The sequence below is a fragment of the Pituophis catenifer genome, unplaced genomic scaffold (genome assembly GCF_029215685.1).
Source record: "Pituophis catenifer annectens isolate HBS135680 unplaced genomic scaffold, rPitCat1.0.hap2 SCAF_3, whole genome shotgun sequence".
NCBI classification, from domain to species: domain Eukaryota; kingdom Metazoa; phylum Chordata; class Lepidosauria; order Squamata; family Colubridae; genus Pituophis; species Pituophis catenifer.
In genome coordinates this window covers 49,987,266-50,007,698 of record NW_027256883.1, presented here as the reverse complement: position 1 = coordinate 50,007,698, position 20,433 = coordinate 49,987,266, and the positions used below count along the sequence as shown (strand labels likewise).

Sequence of the window (20,433 nt, the reverse complement as noted above, 5' to 3'; positions counted from 1 at the left end):
GAGTTGGCTTTCTTCCCTTTCATCTTTTTTATTGTACAGCAATCTTTCTCCTCAAACCTACCACCTTTGTCTTTTCTTTCTTACTTACTTTCTCTTCCCCCCCCTTCTTCTTCTCCCTACTTCCTCTTTCTCCTTCTCCTCCTCCTCTCTTCCTCCCTCTCTTACCTTCACTCCTATTCTAATTTCCCTTCCCTTCCTTCATCCCTCTCTATTGCTGTATCCTTTTATGCATATGGACTACTCAGAGGGCTGAAAAAGTTATTTTTGACTGGTCCTCGCACTTTTGACCAGTCCTCGAACTTACGATGTGAAATGAGTGACACGGTTGTTAAGAATGCTACAATGGGCATAAATGATGACCAGTCATAACTGCGAAGACCGGTCAAAAGTGCGAGGACCTGTCAGAAATCACATTTTTCAGCCCTCTGGGTAGTCCTTTTGTGCACAGGGACTACTCAGAGGGCTGAAAAAGTTATTTTTGATTGGTCCTCGCACTTTTGACAAGTCCTCGAATTTACGACTGTCCTCACATTTTACGTTTTTTGCCCTATCTTATACCATGTTGAAGAGAAGCAGTTGTGAAATGAGTGACATGGTTGTTAAGAATGCTGCACAGGCATAAATGTGAGGATGGTCATAAGTGTGAGGACCAGTCAAAAGTGCGAGGACCTGTCAGAAATGACTTTTTTTCAGCCCTCTGAGTAGCCCCTATACACATAGCCATGGCCACCCGGTCACATGACCAGCTAACCACGCCCACTCGGTCACATGACCTCCAAGCCACGCCCACAAAATAAGCCACGCCCACAGAACCGGTAGTAAAAGAAATTTAGAACCCACCCCTAGTTGGGGGTCACCACAACATGAGGAACTGTATTAAAGGGTCGCGGCATTAGGAAGGTTGAGAACCACTGACCTAACCGGTTCCGCCTCCCTGCGGCGGGGGGCAGCGGTACAGAAATCCAGTCGGAGGAGCGAATGATCAGACCATGACAAGGGTTTGATGACTACATCCCCTATATCTAGATCATTCAGCCACTGACCTGAGACAAAAATCAGGTCCAGAGTGTGTCCCCGTGTGCATCGGGCCATGAACTACCTGGGTCAGGTCCATAGCCGTCATGGAAGCCATGAACTCCCAAGCCGCTTCTGACGTCTCGCCAATGGATGGCAGGTTAAAATCCCCCATAATCATAAGTCTGGGGATATCCACCGCCACCCCGGCTATCACATCGAGCAGCTCGGGTAGGGCCGCTGCTACGTGGCAGGGAGCCAGGTACGCAGTCAGCAGGCCCATCTGAACCCCACGACCCCACTTCACAAGGAGGGACTCAAATCCAGCTATCTGAGGAACAGTGGCCTCCCTCTGACTCAGATCTTCTTTAATAATAACCGCCACCCCACCGCCCCTACCCTGAGCCCTCGGCTGATGGAACGCACAGAAATCTGGTGGACACAGTTCAACGAGGGGGACCCCCCTCCTGCCCCAACCAGGTCTCTGTAACACACACCAGGTCCGCACCCCTCTCCTGTGTGAGATTGCAAATGAGGAGGGCTTTATTTACCACGGACCTGGTGTTGCACAGCATCAGCCGAAAACCGGGCCCTGAGGATCTGGACTACCCAGGGAACAAGAGGAGCCTTGGGGGCCGGAGCGCGCAATCACTTGAAGATAGTGAGTGCGCGCTCCCCGAACATGATATGGCCCCCTGCTCCCGCCATATCTGTCCCTCCCAACCAACCATAGTACCGATGGAACAACCCTCCACAGTATGGACACTGGCCCCCTCCTTAATCCCGGACCGCACATCCCCTGTAACGCCGTCCCTCGCCAGGCCAGTCCCAACCTCCCATAAATTATCCCTCCCAGAACCCCTTAAAATACTATCTAAAATCTTAGTCAAGAAGCCCCTCAACCCCCTTCTCGCACCATGCCACCTCTTGGGGTTCCAAAACCTGTCATCAAGGTAGGCCCTCGATAGAGTGGAAGGCCAAACCTGCGAGAGGGGGGAGTCTCGCAGTGCACATAGCTCCGCCGCCGAGTACATCCAATAAGACCAGAATAGGAAGGCAGTTTGGTACGGTCCAACAGAATCCTAGGACAGAAGGTCTTCATATCAGTAGCAGCCCGGGCTCCCCTGCTCTCTCACAGCAGCGGAAGGAGTCGGTTTATACAGTCACTCAGAGGGAAAAAAGTTTCCCGGCCACCCTCTCACAGTGGCCGGCCAGATGTCCAAAGGCAGGGAATTTGATGGTATCATCCCCTCTGGTGATAGATGGTTCATAACCATCCAGCTCCCTCAGGGTCCACACAATACTGTCCAAGTCCCCATCTATCAGGGAGTTTCAATGGGAATAATTCAGTGTGATTTGATTTGAAGCGGGGTACAAATAAAAACAGCCCAGCAGTTCCGTAGGAGGATAGATGTACACAAAAGGGGGGAGGGGGAGGAAGGCTGACTCCCAGGCCGATAACAAGGCCAGAAAGAAGGGGGTGGGAGGAGGAGAGGCCACCCATGGAGGCCCCATCCCAGAGCCATCCACCGGACTCTCCAACCCCAGGTCTTTCCATTCATCCCCATCATCGTTTCAGCCATGCCATGCCTCCGTTGGCGACCTCCATTTCGCCTCTCTGCCAGGGTCCAGCAACATCCACCTCACCCATTTCGCAGCCATCTTCATCCAGCTATCATCCCCTCCGAATCGCTGCGCAGCAGCCGCCATTGCCGCCGCAACTCCACAACTCCACCACCAGTGCCAGACCACCCTCAGTCCACCGTCGTCACCGTCAGTACTGCCACGTCGTCACCGCCGTTCTGACAGCCGCCACCCAGCGACCAGGGAAGAAGCCAGTATCGCTGCAGCCAGCCTCCCTAATCCTCCTCGCGGCATCCTGCAGCCTCCCACAGCGTTCTTCTTTCACTTCCCCTCACCTCAGACATTTCGGAGGGCAAAAAAGCTCTCAACGGGTTGAGGAGGAACTCTCCCAAGCGGGGGTGGGGCTGCTGATGGTCCTGGCAGCCCCAGGAGACCCCGAAACACCAAAAATGCTGCCCATCCCGACAGTGACTCAGGTCGGCACCGCCATGTTGGGGCATGCACAGCAGAAGTAATTTAAGTACTAATAAAACTGAATGCTGAAATTTAAATGCTATATTTATTGTACTACATGTAAATCTCCAAACCTATGCAGGACTTTATGTGCATATATTTAATTGACACAATATTCATAAATACATAATATTGTTGCCATTTTTGTGTGTTCTTAAGTTTAACATTCATTTGAAGTTCCCTTTTCCAAAGAAAAAGTTCTAGTTATAATTTTACAGACACAGACAAGTAATGTTTTTACTTGTTACCAAGCAACATTATTTCATATCAAAATGTCAGAGTGATAATAATAGAATGAAGGACAGTGAAATATAAAACTACAAAAGAAATTGCAGTCAATGAGTCTTTTAATCATAAGGTGTTATATAAAGATACTTTCAACATTCCAGAACTAAAGTACAAATAACTGTTACTACAAGATCAATTTTAAAATATTTTAAATTAATTCAAACTAATTTACATTTTTAAGGAAGTTAAAATTATTTTGCATATAAACAACAAGAAGAAAATATTGTTATTCATGCTACTGACTTTTTAACCTAAAGACTCAATATAATACCTAAGCACATCCTTCTGGTTTAGATGAATTACTTTAACCATTAAAATTTGAAATAGAAATGGCTATTTGGTCATTTGAAAGGGAAACGTTGCAAGCCACTTGTCAAATATCTTCTCAAATACTTGCCAGTATCTCACATGATACAAGTAATCTTCAACTTATAACAAAAAATGAGCCCAAAAATTATGTTGGTAAGTAAAAAATATGTTAAGTGAATTTTACCTCATTTTACGACCTTTCTTGCCACAGTTAAATGAATCACTGCAGTTGTTAAATTAGTCAAATGGATAAGTGAATCTGACTTCCCCATTGACTTGTCAGAAAGTTGAAAAGGGTAATCACATGACCCTAGAACACTGCAATCATCATATATATATATGAGTTATCAAGCATCTGAATTTTAATCATGTGACCATGGGGCCTGCTGCACTGCTGCAACAGTGGTAAATGTGAAAACCGGTCATAAGTCACTTTTTCAGTGTCGTCTTAACTTTGAACAGCCACTAAATGAACTGTTGTAAGTCAAGGACTACCTGTATCCCATCACTTTACCTGATACAAGCATTTTGCAAAAGCTAAGATAAAAAAATACAGGAAAAGCAACAGCACAGAACTCCATATATAGTAGAACATCTGGTCACAACCATAATTCATTCCATAACTTTGGTCGCCAACTGATTTGGTCATGACCCGAACCTAATTTTGGAAATTTGGTACTTACAAAAAAAATGGCGTGGAAGGGGAAATTGGCAGCGAAAAAAATAATATTTTTTTGAATTTTTTGGTCAGAACCCGATTTGGTCGTGGTCAGAAATGTTCGTGACCAGAGGTTCTACTGTATATAACTAAAAATACAATTCACTGTAGGTAGTCTTCATTTAATGAACCTAATTGGGACTGGAATGTAAAAAAAAAATGAATTTTTTGGTCAGAACCACATTTGGTGGTGGTCAGAAGCATTCATGACCAGAGGTTCTACTGTACATGGCAAAAGTCATTAAGCACAAATGTCATGTGACCGCAGTTCTAGTAGTCCTGGATGAGGTCATTAGGTGAAGATCTCATGCTTCTCCTATCCTGCCATACTCACTACTGCTTCAATTTCTCTGCCTATCTATCTCTTCCATCTCTGTTCTTTTGGCTTCTCTGAAAATTGTCACTGCCTAGCTTACCCTTGGCAGCAGGAGGAAGAAAACAGCAAAGGTCACCTGGAGGCTGCTGGATGCAGGGTGACCAAAACAGCAAAGACGCAGGGGAGATAGATGGAGGGAGTTGAAGTGCACGTTGTGGTCATAAATGTGGGCAGGCTACCAAGTGCTCGATTTTTGATCATATTCCCACAGGGCACCTCAATGGTCATAACTTCAAGGTTAGTTCATAACAACCATTGATTCAGCCCCATTGTAACTTTGAACAGTAACAAATGATCATTCAGCAAGGGCTACCTATATTTTTTACATTTCTTTTGAAGTTTTCAAGAACAATTACAAATTATATCTGCCTTCTAGTAGAGTATTGTCAGCTACACATAGAGTAACATGCAGCTTTCACTAAATGAATTAATTATAGTCTTCAAATCAAGCTTGATTTCTAGTAATTTCATAAACATCCATGTAGTTCTTTTGTTATGATGGAAGTGGCATGCATCCTTCTGGGACATTTTTTCAACTACCCAGTTTAACACCCAGCTGATAGAGTTCCCAGTGGTCTCCTAAACTATCACTATTCTTGCTGAACTTTATTTATTAATCAAATTTATAAGCCACTCTATCTAAAGAAACTTTGAGTAGCAAACAAAACTAGGAAATACAAACAACCCATAAAACACGTGAACATACAAATCCAGGTTGAGGAGACCCCATTAAAATGTGCATAGATTGAGTTCATAACCCTAATTTTATTCATTATTTGATTTCTCTGATTGAAAAAAAAAAATGCTTTGCAAGTTTTAGGATCTCTTTGCCCCAAGGATTTTTTGTAACAATTCAAGATATGACTAACCTATACAAAACATTTAACTCTGTTGCAGGAAATACATGGGAACATGATCAGAATTAGAAGTGTATATGAAAAGGAAAAAAATCAGGCAGTTCTTGTTGACTATACTTACACTTTTACTTCAGCTTTCCTTCGCTTTACTACATCAGAAGAATATGATCCCAAGTTACTGTTTAAATCTAAATGATAAGAGATTTCCAGAACTCAATTCACAAGAAAGCAAATCTAGAGCAAATCTGATAGCACTTTTACCTCTCTCCCAGACTCTTTGGAATGTTCACCCAGTGCTGGTATACAGGTAGTCCTTAAATTACAACAGTTCATTTGGTGACTGTTCAAAGTTAAAACAGCACTGAAAAAAGTGACTTATGATAGTTTTTCACTCTTAGGACCACTGCAGCATCTTCATGGTCACAGGATCAAAATCCAGATGCTTGGCAACTGACTCATATTTATGCTGATTGCAGTATCCCAGGGTCCTGTGATCACCTTTTGCAACCTTCTGAGAAGCAAAGTCAATGGGGGGAGCCAGATTCACTTAACAATTGTGTTATTAACAACTACAGTGATTCACTTAACAAATGTGACAAAAATGTTGCAAAGTGGGGCAAAATTCACTTAGCAACTGTCTCACTTAGCAACGGAAAATTTTGGCTCAATTGTGGTCATAAGTCAAGGACCACCTGTCATTAACAAGAGAATGTTTGTATTTACACTCATTGGAGAAAAGGGATGACAATAGAATAAGCAGGCACACAATGGGATATACATTTTAAAAGGAATGTGCAAGGTTGCAAGCTGCTTAAAAAACAAACCAAAGTCTTTAGTGTTATTAGAGTCTTGTCAGTGTTAGGCAGCAGCAACTGGAGGGTTCTAATCAACCAAAGTCACAGACTAAGCTTGTTAACTTGCAGTAAGCACTTTTTAAAGAAGCATTGTGGTACAGAGAAAAGCAGTTCAGGAAGAGGTATCTTGTTTAGGCATTCTCTGTGACGGAGGGAGAAAGAAAAGGATTAGGAATTGGATAATATATCTAAACAGTTCGAGATCAGACAAAAGCTTCAGCTTCAGACAGGGGCTGCTACTGGCACACTGATCAGCTGCCATGTAACCACCTTTACATTCTTTCTTTCTTTTCTGTCCCTTCCTATTTTTTCCCTGGCTGTCAAATGGAACTGATAGCTACTGTTCCTCCCAGAAAGTAGAGCATAAACCTGAACAGAAGAATTTCCATCTCCACAGAATAGAAAGATTAATTTAAAATTTTCCTTTTAATTAGAAGAGGTGATGTTAACCATTTTCTGTTGGTTGTATGCCAGGTGACAGCCCAGTGCCAAAATATCAGTACATATCTGGGGCAACATTTTAGAGAGAGTACTATTTAACATCCTCATCTGAGCATTTCTGTTACTAATTCAAGAATAAAGAACAAGAATTTACCTTATATCTGAGAATATAGGCACAATTAGCATTCCTTTACATACTCCAATTCTAATTCTTCTAATTTAATGTTATAATGCAATTAGCATTATTATGCATATATGCTCATACATATTTGATATAATAGAAGACATTTTCAAAAAAGGTACAAGTAGCCCTCAACTTACTACCTTACTGACCATTCAAAATTATCACTAACTCAAAAAACCGGGGACAAGACATGAATCCAAAGTACCAATGTCACTTCTCCACCAAGTTATATTACTACACTTCAGGGACTCAGCAAAACGGCTGATTTAGGTCATTTGTAACATCCCATGGTCATGTGACATTTTATGACAGTTTTGCCCAAAACTGGCAGTTTCTTCCGGGTTTTGGTAAAACCGTACCCATAGTGAACTATTCATTTGCTTAATGATCACAGAGTTCATTTTACAACTGCCTTTTTTTTTTTCAATAACTGCCACCAAAACATAATAAAATCAGATCAGTCACATGACCAACCTGCTTTATGACAGTTATGATTTACAAACGTAATGGGCAGACTCCCTAACAGTCCTAACCTGATGACTACTGAGTGCCAACTTGTTTAGAATTTGAATTCAGAATAAAAGAAGTGATCAATGCAGGCTTTCCAAGATGTTAGCATGATGCATGCTATTTTATATTAGGACCTTAAACACATTTTACACCTGTAACTAAAAAATATGTAAGTGAACAATACTTTCAAAGTGAAATGAAGTAAGCCATCCACAACAGGCTATCAAGACACATCTAAAGACTTCCATCTTGGTAAAGCTGTATACTAAATTTACTGGTCTTCATTTAATTCTCAAATATCTCAGGTACTGATTCGGCAGCTGTGCAACTTCACCTCACAAACATGGTGAGCTAATACTACAGAATTATGCGGCACTAATGCTTAGGGAGTTGACCAAAGTTCAACGAAGCCCCTTTCTATAAAGTATTATGTGTATTCCAGCACAAATACTATATGTATGTAAAACAATTATATAGTATCCCATCTTTCAAGCAGCTCTAGGCGGCTCCTAATCATAAATTAAAGGGAACATAAAATCATACTAAAGTTATAAAGCTCAACCCATTAAAAAATTAAAAACAACAAAAACTTGGTGCCAGATCAGTTCTCATGTGCAATTATCTAATCTTTTCCCAATGCTTGGGAAGAAAGCCAAGTCTTCAAAGCCCTATAGAAGGTTGAAAGGGTAGAGGTCTACCAAACTTCAGGGGGCAGAATATACCATAGGGCACGAACTATTGCAGAACAGACATACTTCCTAACTCCCATCAGATGACAATATTTAGAGGAAGAGTCTAGGAGTGTGCCCACGCTATCTGACCTGGTTGGATGGGTAGATGTCCTTAAGGAAAGGCAGTCCTACAGATAATGTGGCCTTGTGCCATACAGGGCTTTAAAGGTGATGACCATTACCTTGAATTGCACCCAGAAAAGAAATGGAAGCCAGAGTAGCTCGCACAACAGAGATATTACAGGGGGAAACCTAGGGGCTCTAAATACTCATGTGCATTGCCGCATTCTGGACAAGTTGAAGTTTCCAGGTGTTCTTCCAGGGCAGCCCATGAAAAAAGTAATCCAGAGGGGAGCTAAGGCATGAGTAAACATAAGCAAGGCCTCCCGGTCCAGGAAAGGGCACAACTGATGTATCAGATAAATCTATGCAAAGGCCACCCCAAATTGTGTACCAGCACAGTCTGGGGAAGTCCTATCCCTTCCAGAGTTGAAGATGAAGAATCACCTGACTCCAGGACTGGCCCATGTTCCTCTCCAATCCCCTCACTGTCTGAGTCTGCCACCAGCTCCACTGGCCACTGGCAGGCCACAACAGTGGGAGGTGCAGCATAGCTCAGGTGCACAAGGGTGCAAGAGATTTAGCTAACAGTCATGGCAAGAGGAAGGTGCAAGGGGTATACGAGAAGCACAACATGAGTTAGGCAGGATATGTATGGCAAGGGTCAGGGAGGGTGCAAGAGGATGTGATACAACAATGGTGTGGAAGAGATATGATGCAGGTTGGGTATATAAGAAATACAGTAATGATGAGGAAAGATGCATGAGAGGAGTAGCATAGGACAAAGAGGACACACAAGGATGCAGCATGGCTCAGGGACGGTGTGCAGCATACAGATGAAGTGTATGGGAACCAGCGCAGGTTGCAGAGGGACTGGGAAAGCGTGCTTGAGGAAACTTGTTGAGATTTGTTATTTTTCCTGCAAGATTCTCCATTGACTTTCTGGGGAAGCCAGCAGGGAATGATTCAGGGCACTGCAACCAATCATGGGTGCAAACTGATTGCCAAATGCTCAGATTTCAATTACCTGACAGGGGATGCTGGGACAAGTGGAACATCAAGAACATAACCACTATTGGTTCAGTGCTGTTGTAGTTTCAAATAGTCATAGGTTGAGGATTACCTGTATTCAAACATACTTTGTTAGTTTGTTTGATTCATTGAGGCATAGCCTCAGAAAAATTGACCAAGCTCTACAAATGTACTAATATTAATAACCATTTTCATTGAACTGTTTTATGAGACAATGGGCTGAACAGAAATCTTTGCTACATAGCCATAAAAAACTCAAGGCAGCAAACATGTATTTATTTATGCCAACTCAAAGCAGTGAACACACCTAATAATTCTGCCTCCTATTTTTCCTACAACATTGTGACTTAAATTCGGCTAAGAGAGAGTAACTGGCCCAAAGTTACCCAGACAGCTATGAAATGGCCTGATTTATCCAGTTAAGATCCTTAAGAATGTGTTAGTCCAGTGATGTGCTGAAGCCTATGTTTTTATTCACAGCATCAATCTGTATTTTTATTGCATTTCTCACTAAATGATTAAGTTCACATATTATGTAATCCATAATGAGATTTGGTTTGGGTTTAGCATGTTTAATAATTCAGCCATTGTTTGTAAAAATGGTAATTGCTTAGTGGTATACCCAACGCAGCCAACTGTTATTTATTGAACAAACTGTGGTTAAATAAACCACAATTATGATTTGCATGCAGACAGCATGCGATTTTTGTGGCTTTAAATATATAAACTACTTGCTCTGAATGATGCAAAACATCATTAATTTATAAGTCTTCATAAATGTATGTTACAGACATAAATTATAGAACAGATGAATAAGGTTAATTGTTAGTGCTTGAGACTTGAAGAGTTACATTTTAGAAGCAGTTAATTTAATTGTAAGCTTCTCCAAAATTTTGTGTTTTTAAATTATACTTAATTGTAAACCAACAATTAACCAAGTTACCATAAAGTTTCAGGCTCTTTTATGAGAACAGCCTGGTCCTAATTTTATGAAAAATTGGGGAAGGAAGAGGTTAATCTTGGAGAGTAAAGCGAACAATACAGTGATGACTGATCATAAACATGTTAGGAAATAGATTTTTAGTCCAGATTAAATTTACTGATGATAAGTAAACAGAACTCTAAAATGTTTATAAGATGATGATAAAAGTGAATACATTTTTCTACTATGTTTCCCCGAAAATAAGACATGTCCTGAAAATAAGGCCAAGCTTTATTTTTAGGGTGGGCCTAACTATGCGCCCTCTCCCGAAAATAAGCCCCCCCTCTGTCACACACACACACACACAAACACACACAGGTCCCTCACCCCCCCAACCCTCCCAAGGCAGCCACATCCCTGCAAACTCCTGCGCCTCCCCCTTTCGCTGCCTGTGGCACCAACCGTAAACTTCGAGCGCCTGCTCCTTCTCCATGGTAGCGGCCTGCCCACTCTCTCCCCCACGCCCAGTCGCCACGTCCACATAGCCTGTGCTATGGTTTGGAAGTCGCAGAGGCAGAGTTTGGGGGAGAGAAAGAAAGACTTCTGCTGCTTCTGCTTTTGGCTGCATGCAAGGAAAGCAGCAGAAGTCTTTCTTTCTTTCCCCCAATCTCTGCCTCTATGGCTTCCAAACCGCAGCCAAGACAGCGGCCTATCTGGGAGCGTGCTTCCCACTCTATGGTACAGCTGGAGCTGGAGCCTGCAGAGAGAGCTGGCCCAGGCCGTGGCTTCTGCTATGAACTCAAGGACCTGGTGCTCACCGGCTTTGGCCACATCGACATGGTGAGACCTGGGAGGCGCGCGAGTGGGGGGGGGGGACAGGCACTCATGTGGATTGGTGCTCACGTTCTAGGGGAAGGGAGGGGCTTGATGGCAGCGCACGAAGGGAACTCTCTCTGCCGGACTCCCGTATAATAAGGCCAAGCCCTTATTTCGGGGTTCAAAAGAAAATAAGACCCTGTCTTATTTTTGGGGAAACACGGTATGGTAGAAGGAAAATTTACCTGATACTAAAATCTTCCAGATTTACCAGAGAAATTGTACTAAAAGGAAGAAGAAATTATGTGCTAAAAGCCATGAAACCAATTTATTATTAGTACCAGGAAGATATCAGAACTATAGTTATTGAAAACTAGAGAATTCAATAGCAGACACAACCACATATAAGATTGTGTACCATGTTTATATATTATTTTTTATATATTGTATTTTTAAAATACAAGCTATGATAGTGCTATATATAATGAGCTTGTTGTGTGTTTCATTCAAAACAAAATGTACTGCTGATTTTAGATACATTCACATCTTTCATTAGTAGCAGCATATTTGATTCAGGTTATATGAGGCCAATAAATTATCTTGGAGCCTTTAGGGTTATAGAATCAGCCTATTTTTAAATATAATTTTAAATATAATTTTTTAGATATTATTTATAGGTGAGGAAGAAAAAAATAAGTTCAAGAAGTACTTATTTTCAAAACCCTTAAAATGACTTACAAACCAAATGCAAATAATCCTTGGTTTACAACAGCTCATTTAGTGATCATTCAAAGTCACAATGGCACTGAAAAAAGTGACATGACCGTTTTTCAATTACAACCTTTGCAGCTTCCCCATGATCATGTGATCAAATTCAGATGCTTGGCAATTGGTTCATACTTATGACCATTGTAGTGTCCCGGGGTCATGTGATCATCTTTTGCAACCTTCTGACAAGCAAAGTCAATGGGGAAGCCAGATTCACTTAACCAGGTGAACTTATCAATTGCAGTGATTCACTTAACTGTGGCAAGAAATGTCATAAAAGGGGGCAAAGCTCACTTAACAAATGAAATTTTGGGCTTAATTGTGGTAGTAAGTCGAGGACTACCTGTATCCAAAGAAGCACAAACTCTTCCTTATCACCTGTGAAGATGAAGCTTCTCTTCAAGTTCTTCATTTGGTGAAGGTATACATAAAAAAGGAAAGACTGTATTTTATTTATTTATTTATTATTAAAATTTATATGCCGCCCTACTCCCGTGGGACTCGGGGCGGCTCACACAATAAAACAACATCAATCATCAATAAATACTAAAACCAATCCAATTAAAATCCCCAAAATTAAAAGCCTCGTAACCGATCAGGGAATTTGCTGAAAAAGCCATGTCTTCAGGCCAGCGCAGAAAGTGAGGAGATTGGGAGCCGTCTGAACCCCATTCCAGAGGGTCGGTGCGGAAGTTTGAATGGCACTCAGTCTCTCTAATGACGGTGGAACCTTCCCAATCGGTGGAATATCGGAGCAGCGAGGGAGGAAAAAGGACGCAACTAGTGCACTAGGCAAACCTGTGCAAAAGCCCCCCTTGTCAAAGCCGTCAGATGATCCACCAAGGACAGCCGTGAATTAAGGAGGACGCCAAGATTGTGTGCCCTTTCCAAGGGAGTAAGCAACTCCCCTCCCATCAAAAGTGACGGGGTAGCTAGAGCAGGAGATGCCAGAATCCACAGCCACTCAGTCTTGGAGGGGTTGAGTCTGAGCCTGTTTCTACCCATCCAGACCCGCACCACCTCCAGGCACTTAGACATCACGGAAAGGGCATCCCTGGGTTGGTCTGGGGTGGAAATATATAATTGGGTATCATCAGCATACTGATGATACCTCACCCCGAAACTACAAATGATCTCACCCAGCGGCTTCATATAGATGTTAAAGAGCAGGGGGGAGGGAACCGACCCCTGTGGAACCCCACAAATGAGGGGTCTCAGGGAGGATCTCTGACCCCCCCGCCCACATAAACTGCGTATGGCCCGAGAGGTAGGAGGAGAACCACTGTAAAACAATGCCCCCCATTCCCAACCCCCGGAGCCGCTACAGTAGGATACCATGGTCGATGGTATCAAAAGCCACTGAGAGGTCAAGTAGCACCAGAATGGAGGAACAATCCCCATCCTGGGCCCACCAGAGATCATTCACCAGGGCGACCAATACCGTTTCCATGATGTGGCCGTGCCTGAAACCCGATTGGTACAGGTCTAGGTAATCCGTTTCCTCCAGGAATTGTGGAAGTTGGTACGCCACCACAGCCTCAACAACCTTTGCTACAAAACAAAGGTTGGAGACAGGACGAAAATTGTTTAAGGAGGCCGGATCCAGCGTTGGCTTCTTGAGGAAGCCAGAATGTATTGTTCTCTGATGGCAGACTTTTTTAACCACAAAGTTTTATCACAAAGTTTATGGTACTAGGTTGATATATTTCCTCAGGTATTTTAAGTTGATTTTATGATCTATCTACTTTATAACTTAGAGAAAACTTTTAGTTTATACCATAAATAAACTGCAAATAATTTTGGAGAAACAAAATAAATTCAGGTGCTTGAGTCGTGTTTGAAAATCTTTTTTTAATCTGGGAAAAAACCCCTTGACATAAAAAAATTACAATGTCAGGGTTACTATGTTACTTTTACTGTTACTGTTATGTTACTGTACTATTATTACTATGTCAAAACCAATTATCCATTGTACCATCTTCTATGATATGTTATAGCCTACAAAAATATTTTTTTACTTCATCTGATACTTATGATAATTTGGGCTTAAGTTGTTCATAAAATGGTAACCAAAAATACATTCTGAGTTGCAAGTAACATTTTTTTACAGGTAAAATTATATGTAGCTTCCTTATAGTTAAAGGACTCTTTTCATCAACTTAAGTGCATTTTTTAAAAAACTCACAATATTTGTACAATGACATTTGATAGAAATTTTAGGAAAAAAAGCACTTTTTACCACACCATGTCTCATTTTCTATGCAACACATATTCACAGAAAAGGACTCCCAATAGCTGCTCCACATAAAACTTTAGCCATTAAAAACTATTTCATTTGAAGCTAAGGAGGTAATATAAATTCTTGTTATACTGAATTACTTATGTATATCTCTCCATAACTTTTGACTTCTTTACTCTCTGTTATCTGCCATGATGACATAAAATACTTTGACAAATAGTTGTCAAAAGTGTTTCTTGCTGTCAGTGGTTTTAGCTTTAACTGTTTGTGAAATAAGAAGTGTTTTGGGTAGGTGGGCACAGAGATTTATAAAGCCTAAACATTGGATACTGCATTAACATTACTCCCTCCCAGAAATAGGATTGAAGTCTTATTGTCACTTTTTAAAAGGAACACAAATTCAAATTTAGAAGTACAATTCTTTAGAGTACTGAAAATACGTTAAGACCCAACAACTAAAAAGCATGCATGCATTTAAGATAAAAGCACTAAAATAGTTAATATAATCATACCTGAAACAGAAATTGAATACTTAAATATGAACTTTCTAGGAATAGTTTAGAATGTTATATTAGATTTTAAAGCACTATAGAAATTCTAATTGCCCAAACTGATTTGTTTTGATTTCATTAGGTAACTGTTAGTGTAATACAGTGGCCCCCAACTTTTTGGGCAGCAGGGACTGGTTCCATGGAGAGAGGTTTTTCTGTAGCCCAGAAGGGGCGTGATTTCACATGCTGCCTGCATCCCATGGATGTGGCTTTGTGTGGCCTGGTTGCTGGCATGCCATGGACCAGTGCCTGTCTGCAGACCTGATATAATAAACTGAATTTCCAAAGAAACTTTGAGTTAGAATATTCTTAAAGTTTTAGTAAATATTTCTTCTAAAAATACTGTAAATAATAGGATCCTTAAAAGGATATCTCAAGATCTAAACAATAAAATAGGTTCATATATGGAAGAGGTGGTCTATAAGCTAGTTAAATTTTAACAGATTATAACACATAGATGTTTCAATATTGGATTATAATAATCATGATTGTATGGTCTTCATTATGGAAATATCTAAACATTTTTAAGGATAGCACTATGTTAAAATCACTGATATATGTAAAGTATAGATAATTGCTACGAACTCAGAATAAAGCTAAAATAAGTAAAAACTAAAAAAAAGAAAAAAGAAAGACATGCACAAGTTAGTCTACTTAAGATCCAAAATCTGCAGAGTTTATATAAACTTCAGAATAGGTACAAATGAGAAAGCAATTAACAGGATTTTTTTCAGGGGGGGGAGGGAAATAGAAGATGGGGGTGAGATCTGTAAGTAAGTGTCAGGCTTTACCTGAGCATCAGTGCTACATCTGGTCCTTGCCAGGAAACATAACATACATGCTAAATGATAAATTGACAGCTTCCTTAATCAAATATAGAGGTTGATTCTGCTGAGAGTTTCACTGTTTGTTATTCACAGTACCACCATAAATTCACTCCATTATTTAGACATGTACAATGATGCAGGCAAAATATTGGTTATCAAAAGCTACACAGTATACATAAAATGAAAACATTAACCCAACCATATGTATTATAGACTATACATGTACATAGACTTTTGTTTCCAAAATACAAAATGAAAGAGCCAATAATGTCAGGAAAAGGGGAAAAAGAGCCAGGAGAACAAGGGTAGAGCAGCATCAGGTAAGAAGTGATCTGCTATCGCTTTTCCACCAATTTAGAATTTAGTTTAATATCAGAGTATACTCTCTGCATTAAGGCTAATTCAACTCCAAGGAAGTTATTTGAATAATGCTACACCTATTTGCAACAATTTAAAGCATCTATGTCCTTTCCAAGAGTCACATTATTGTCTTCCAACGCAGCCATGAAATCCAGAGAAAGAACACATTAGTTTAAGATTGTAAACAAGAAGCGTGTTTGTGCTCTCATACACTCTGGATCAAGTTTGGAAGTTTTAAACCAAAGTGCTACACAGCCCTATTCCCAAATTAAAATACTATTTCCTCTAGATTAGACACACAAGATAACTATCTTGAATCTAACCCAATTATAAACACAGAAAATTCTACTAAACTATTTGGGCAAAAACTCTAATTCACATCAGGCATCTTCCTACTTCACTACAGGCCATACACATCTCTATTACTGATAAGACATTTAGTAGTTACTCTTGATTATCGACTTAGTGTAACCATCAATCACTATGCTAAAAAATATCATTCTCATGAAGTAAATTCAAAAGGTACACAGTAACAGTTAAATGAATCTGCCCCAATCATCAGCCTAACACACAAAGCATTTACTATGAACAACTGATACAAGCAGTGCTTTCATATCAATATTATGCCCAACAGTGAGAAACTTCTAGTATTTCAAGGACATTTCCAGGCTTTCTGCAACATGTTAATGGCTGTTTTTCAAAACTGGAGGGACATCTGAGGAGGATATTTAGGGGATTTTAAGGAGCAAAATGATACTTTAAACTAAGGGGCAACTTAATTCCTTAATCCTCCACCCACAAATGGCTGGAATTTTGGTTCCAGCTTTCCCCATAAGGGAGAGGCAGCTTTCAAGGGCAGCAAAAGGGATACATCAACTACAGTGCTCTAGGTACTCCTGTTATGCACCTGATTTTTATATATACATATACACATATACTACACACATATATAATAAATAAAAATCAGGTGCATAACAGGAATACCTAGAGCATTGTAGAGTGTGTGTGTGTGTGTGTGTGTGTGTGTGTGTGTATACCAAATACACGGTAGGCTGCTACAGTTACTGCACTGATGGATATCTCCTGTCTATAAAAGAAAGAAAATGTATCACTTTACACTTGACAAGACATTTATAAAAACAAGGAAAGGCAGTTTATTTTTTTAAAAAGTAGAATACAGTGATCGGATAGTAAGGCAATTAAAACAATGGCCTAGTCTCATACTAAGCTTCAATAATTATTTTCAATTATACTTGTCCTCCTTAACAATTATAAAGTTTATAAACTAACCACAAAATAAAGTTAAAATATGATTCTTTACTTTGCACTGCCATGTGGCTTTCAATTCTTTTTTTTTTATATAGTATTGTACACTGGAAAGGGTTCTATTACACCCTGATGTTGCACACTCTACCTTAATAGTCTTGAGGACCGGTAATCAAACATTTTAAAGTTACATTTTTATTATGGGAAAAAATAAGGACAAATAAGCCATATTCATCGGGTTAATATGAAAAATGAAATTATGCACAAGGGTGTAAACTAATTCAGCAACCTAAAATTCAATTCATCATACACCAATTTAACCTGTCTCTTTATTAGAATAGAAAACCATTGGCTACCTGGACTAATCTTAATTGGTTAGGAACCTATGTTCTACAAGATTGACCGCAGCTATATTTACACAAATTATTCCATGGTTAACTGAAATATAGTTTATTTACTTAACCAAGTGCCTGAATCAATAACCACAGAATCATAAACAAACTACATAGGTTCACTTCTGAGTCACAAACTAACCAAATGTTCAGTTTAGTATGTTTGAACATATCCCCAATATTAGCACAACAGTATCAGTATCAGACAGTACATGGACTCTATTGGTTGGAAAATACATGAATCATACAATCATCTTAACCTCTTTGAGGTAATTCAATTTCTTTGACTTATTTGAACTGATTTCCAATTCTCAAAAGGGTTCCACAACACATTACAGGTACTCCTCAATTTACAACCATTTGAAGTGACTTATGATCAATCCTTGCGGTTACAAACATTGCAGCCTCCCAGCAGTCACATGACAAAATTTTGGACACTTAGCAACCAGCATATACGTTGGCAGCATCTTGGGAGTCACGTGATCATCATTTGCAACTTTGTCAGGGAGCTTTGGACAAGCAATGTTAACATGAATTCATTTAACAACCATGGTGATTCGCTTAACAATGGTAGCAAAAAAAAGTCATAAAATTGGATGCAATTTGCTTAACAACTGCATCACTTAGTGATGAAACTTCCCGTCCTAATTGTTGTCATAAATCAAGGACTCCCTATAGTGGGCCTTGACCCAAACATAAGCCTACAAGAATGAATTATTTTAATTTGAGAAAATAGAGCTGCCCCCTTCTAGACTGAGTGCTGATACAAAAAGGCTTGGTCAAAATATTTCTAGTAGCCTTCTTCAAATCACTATCATCCATACATGCAAGACTTAAACTTCCAGAAATAAAAAGGCAACCAAGATCTTGTATTTAAGGAGGGTGGGGGGTGGACCCTCAAGGAAGTCTTCCCCTCCCATTTAATAGAAACCAAAAAGGAAGTCAATGCCACTCACCAGTAAGCAGTCCGAATTCACTTCAGATTTGGGGTCTTTTATCATCATCCCGATTTTTTCAAACCGGGACTCAAAGCTTTCTCCTGTCGACATAATGCTGAAGAGGCGGTCTCCTTAATCCACAGGAAATCAAATCTGGAGGACGGGGTGGGGATTGTCTCCCTGAGTTCTCCCTCTCAGAGAAGAGCCGGAGTCTGGCTGGGGTTGTCCCTTGTCCTCCCCCCGTTACACATCGTCGCGCGACAAAAGCGAACGTCGAAAACGGGAAGGGAGGCGCTGCTCCGTCCTGGGGGAGCCGCCTTCTCTGTCGCTCCGCGAGTCTCTAGGCTGTACTCCCTAGCCCGCCGGTGCGCTCTCGTCTCCAGCCCGAGGCCCTATGTCGAAGGAACCACATTTTCCCCGATCAGTGTAGCGGTTCCTCCGGCTTCTCTTTGGGCATTAGCTGCACAGCAGCAGCTTTGAAAGAAGGGAAGGAGGGGTGGAGGAAAAGCGCGAGGCCTACCATGAAAAACAGGAAACTTTCTCAGCGGAGCGTCATCCAGCTGCTCCCTCCACCGAGACTCGGGCCTGAGGCGGCGCACGGCTTCATTTCGTACTCAAGCCACGGCGGAGGTAGCGCGGGCGAGCCGCCTCAGAGAGGCCCCGCTAGCCCCCACTTCTGGGTCGGGGAAAGCAAGCCGACGCCTCCGCTTTGGTGTCCAGATGCGCGAGTTTTCTTCGGCCACCGCGTAACGGTTGAGATGCTTTCTGCCTCTCCTCGCTGCCTTTTCCCTCCTCTTCCGCGACTTCTCCGGCCGCTGCGTTTCTCTTCCTTTCTTTTTCCCGATGCGGACCGGGATTCAAAAGTCTCGGAGAAGTAGGTGCAGCTTGCTAGAGTTCCGCTGCTCTTGCTGCTGCCCCACCTTGGTCCGTCGTGGCGCCGGGGTGGGGGTGGGGAGCGGGGGGAGAAAAAAGAGAGAGAGAGAGAAATGCAAGCTCCTTCCAACTGCAGAGATGAGCGAAGGCAAAAAAGTACAAAGCCCCAGGGTAAGTCACTATCGCCTCAGCACAGTAGCTAATCGAGGAGGGAGCCCTCTCACAAATATGTCCGCCTTCCTGTTCAAATAGTCTAAGCAAGACCGGAGGAAAGGGCGCATGCGTCGGAGGAGAACCACCGCCGGCTGTGACCGCGGCTGCAAGCGCGCGCATGAGCGCGAGTGCCTCTCCGCCCTGTCTTACAGTAGACTGGGCCCATCCGCTGCTGCCTCTTTCTCACGCCTCACCGAGGAGAGCGCGAGAATTAACGGCCGGTCTGTGCACGTGAAATCTTGAGGTGATTACTAGGCGGCGGCCTGCGAGTAATATGGCAGCCAATTCAGAATTGTCCAAGGATGATTTCCCTATGCAGAGGATTAGAGGATGAGCTTACTCCTCTGGAGTAGGTTCTTTGCGGAGCGCGTGTTATTCCGTGCCATTTTTTGGGAAAATTTGGTGGTGTTGTAGTTAAATCTTCTTGTGTGGATTGGTAGCGAAAGACGAAAGATCAGTGCCTCTTCAGCACCCTGGATGTTTCTCATTATGCGTATCCTGAGAGGAATTCCCATTTAATGAATTCAGATCTAGAGAGATGGACAATTGAGCAAGAAAAAAGATACCAGGGGTTGTCAAGTGAGTATATTTTGAGAAAATAACAATTCAGTGACCAAAAAAGTAAACCATAAGGTGTTTTTTATTGGCTTTCTGTTGGTAGTTTGTGATCAATGGTTTGTGGCTTAACTAATCACAATGATGCTGCCAGAGAGATCCTGCCATCAACCAGGAGGTCTTCTCTGCAAAAGTTACGAAGTACACTATCTGGGCTGCAAAAATCAGGATGATTAATATAT

At 41.4% G+C, this 20,433-nt stretch overlaps 1 protein-coding gene across 2 annotated transcripts in view; it reads right to left on the bottom strand.

The window, feature by feature from the left end:
- Positions 1–19,494, bottom strand: part of ROCK1 (Rho associated coiled-coil containing protein kinase 1) — an 87,088-nt gene extending 67,594 nt beyond the window's left edge. For both annotated transcript variants that reach the window (XM_070940596.1, XM_070940597.1), the window contains exon 1: positions 18,569–19,494. In XM_070940596.1, coding sequence (XP_070796697.1) covers positions 18,569–18,661 — 93 coding nt within the window. In that variant the 5' untranslated portion in view covers positions 18,662–19,494. The remainder of the gene's footprint in view (positions 1–18,568) is intronic.
- Positions 19,495–20,433: the final 939 nt, after the last annotated feature.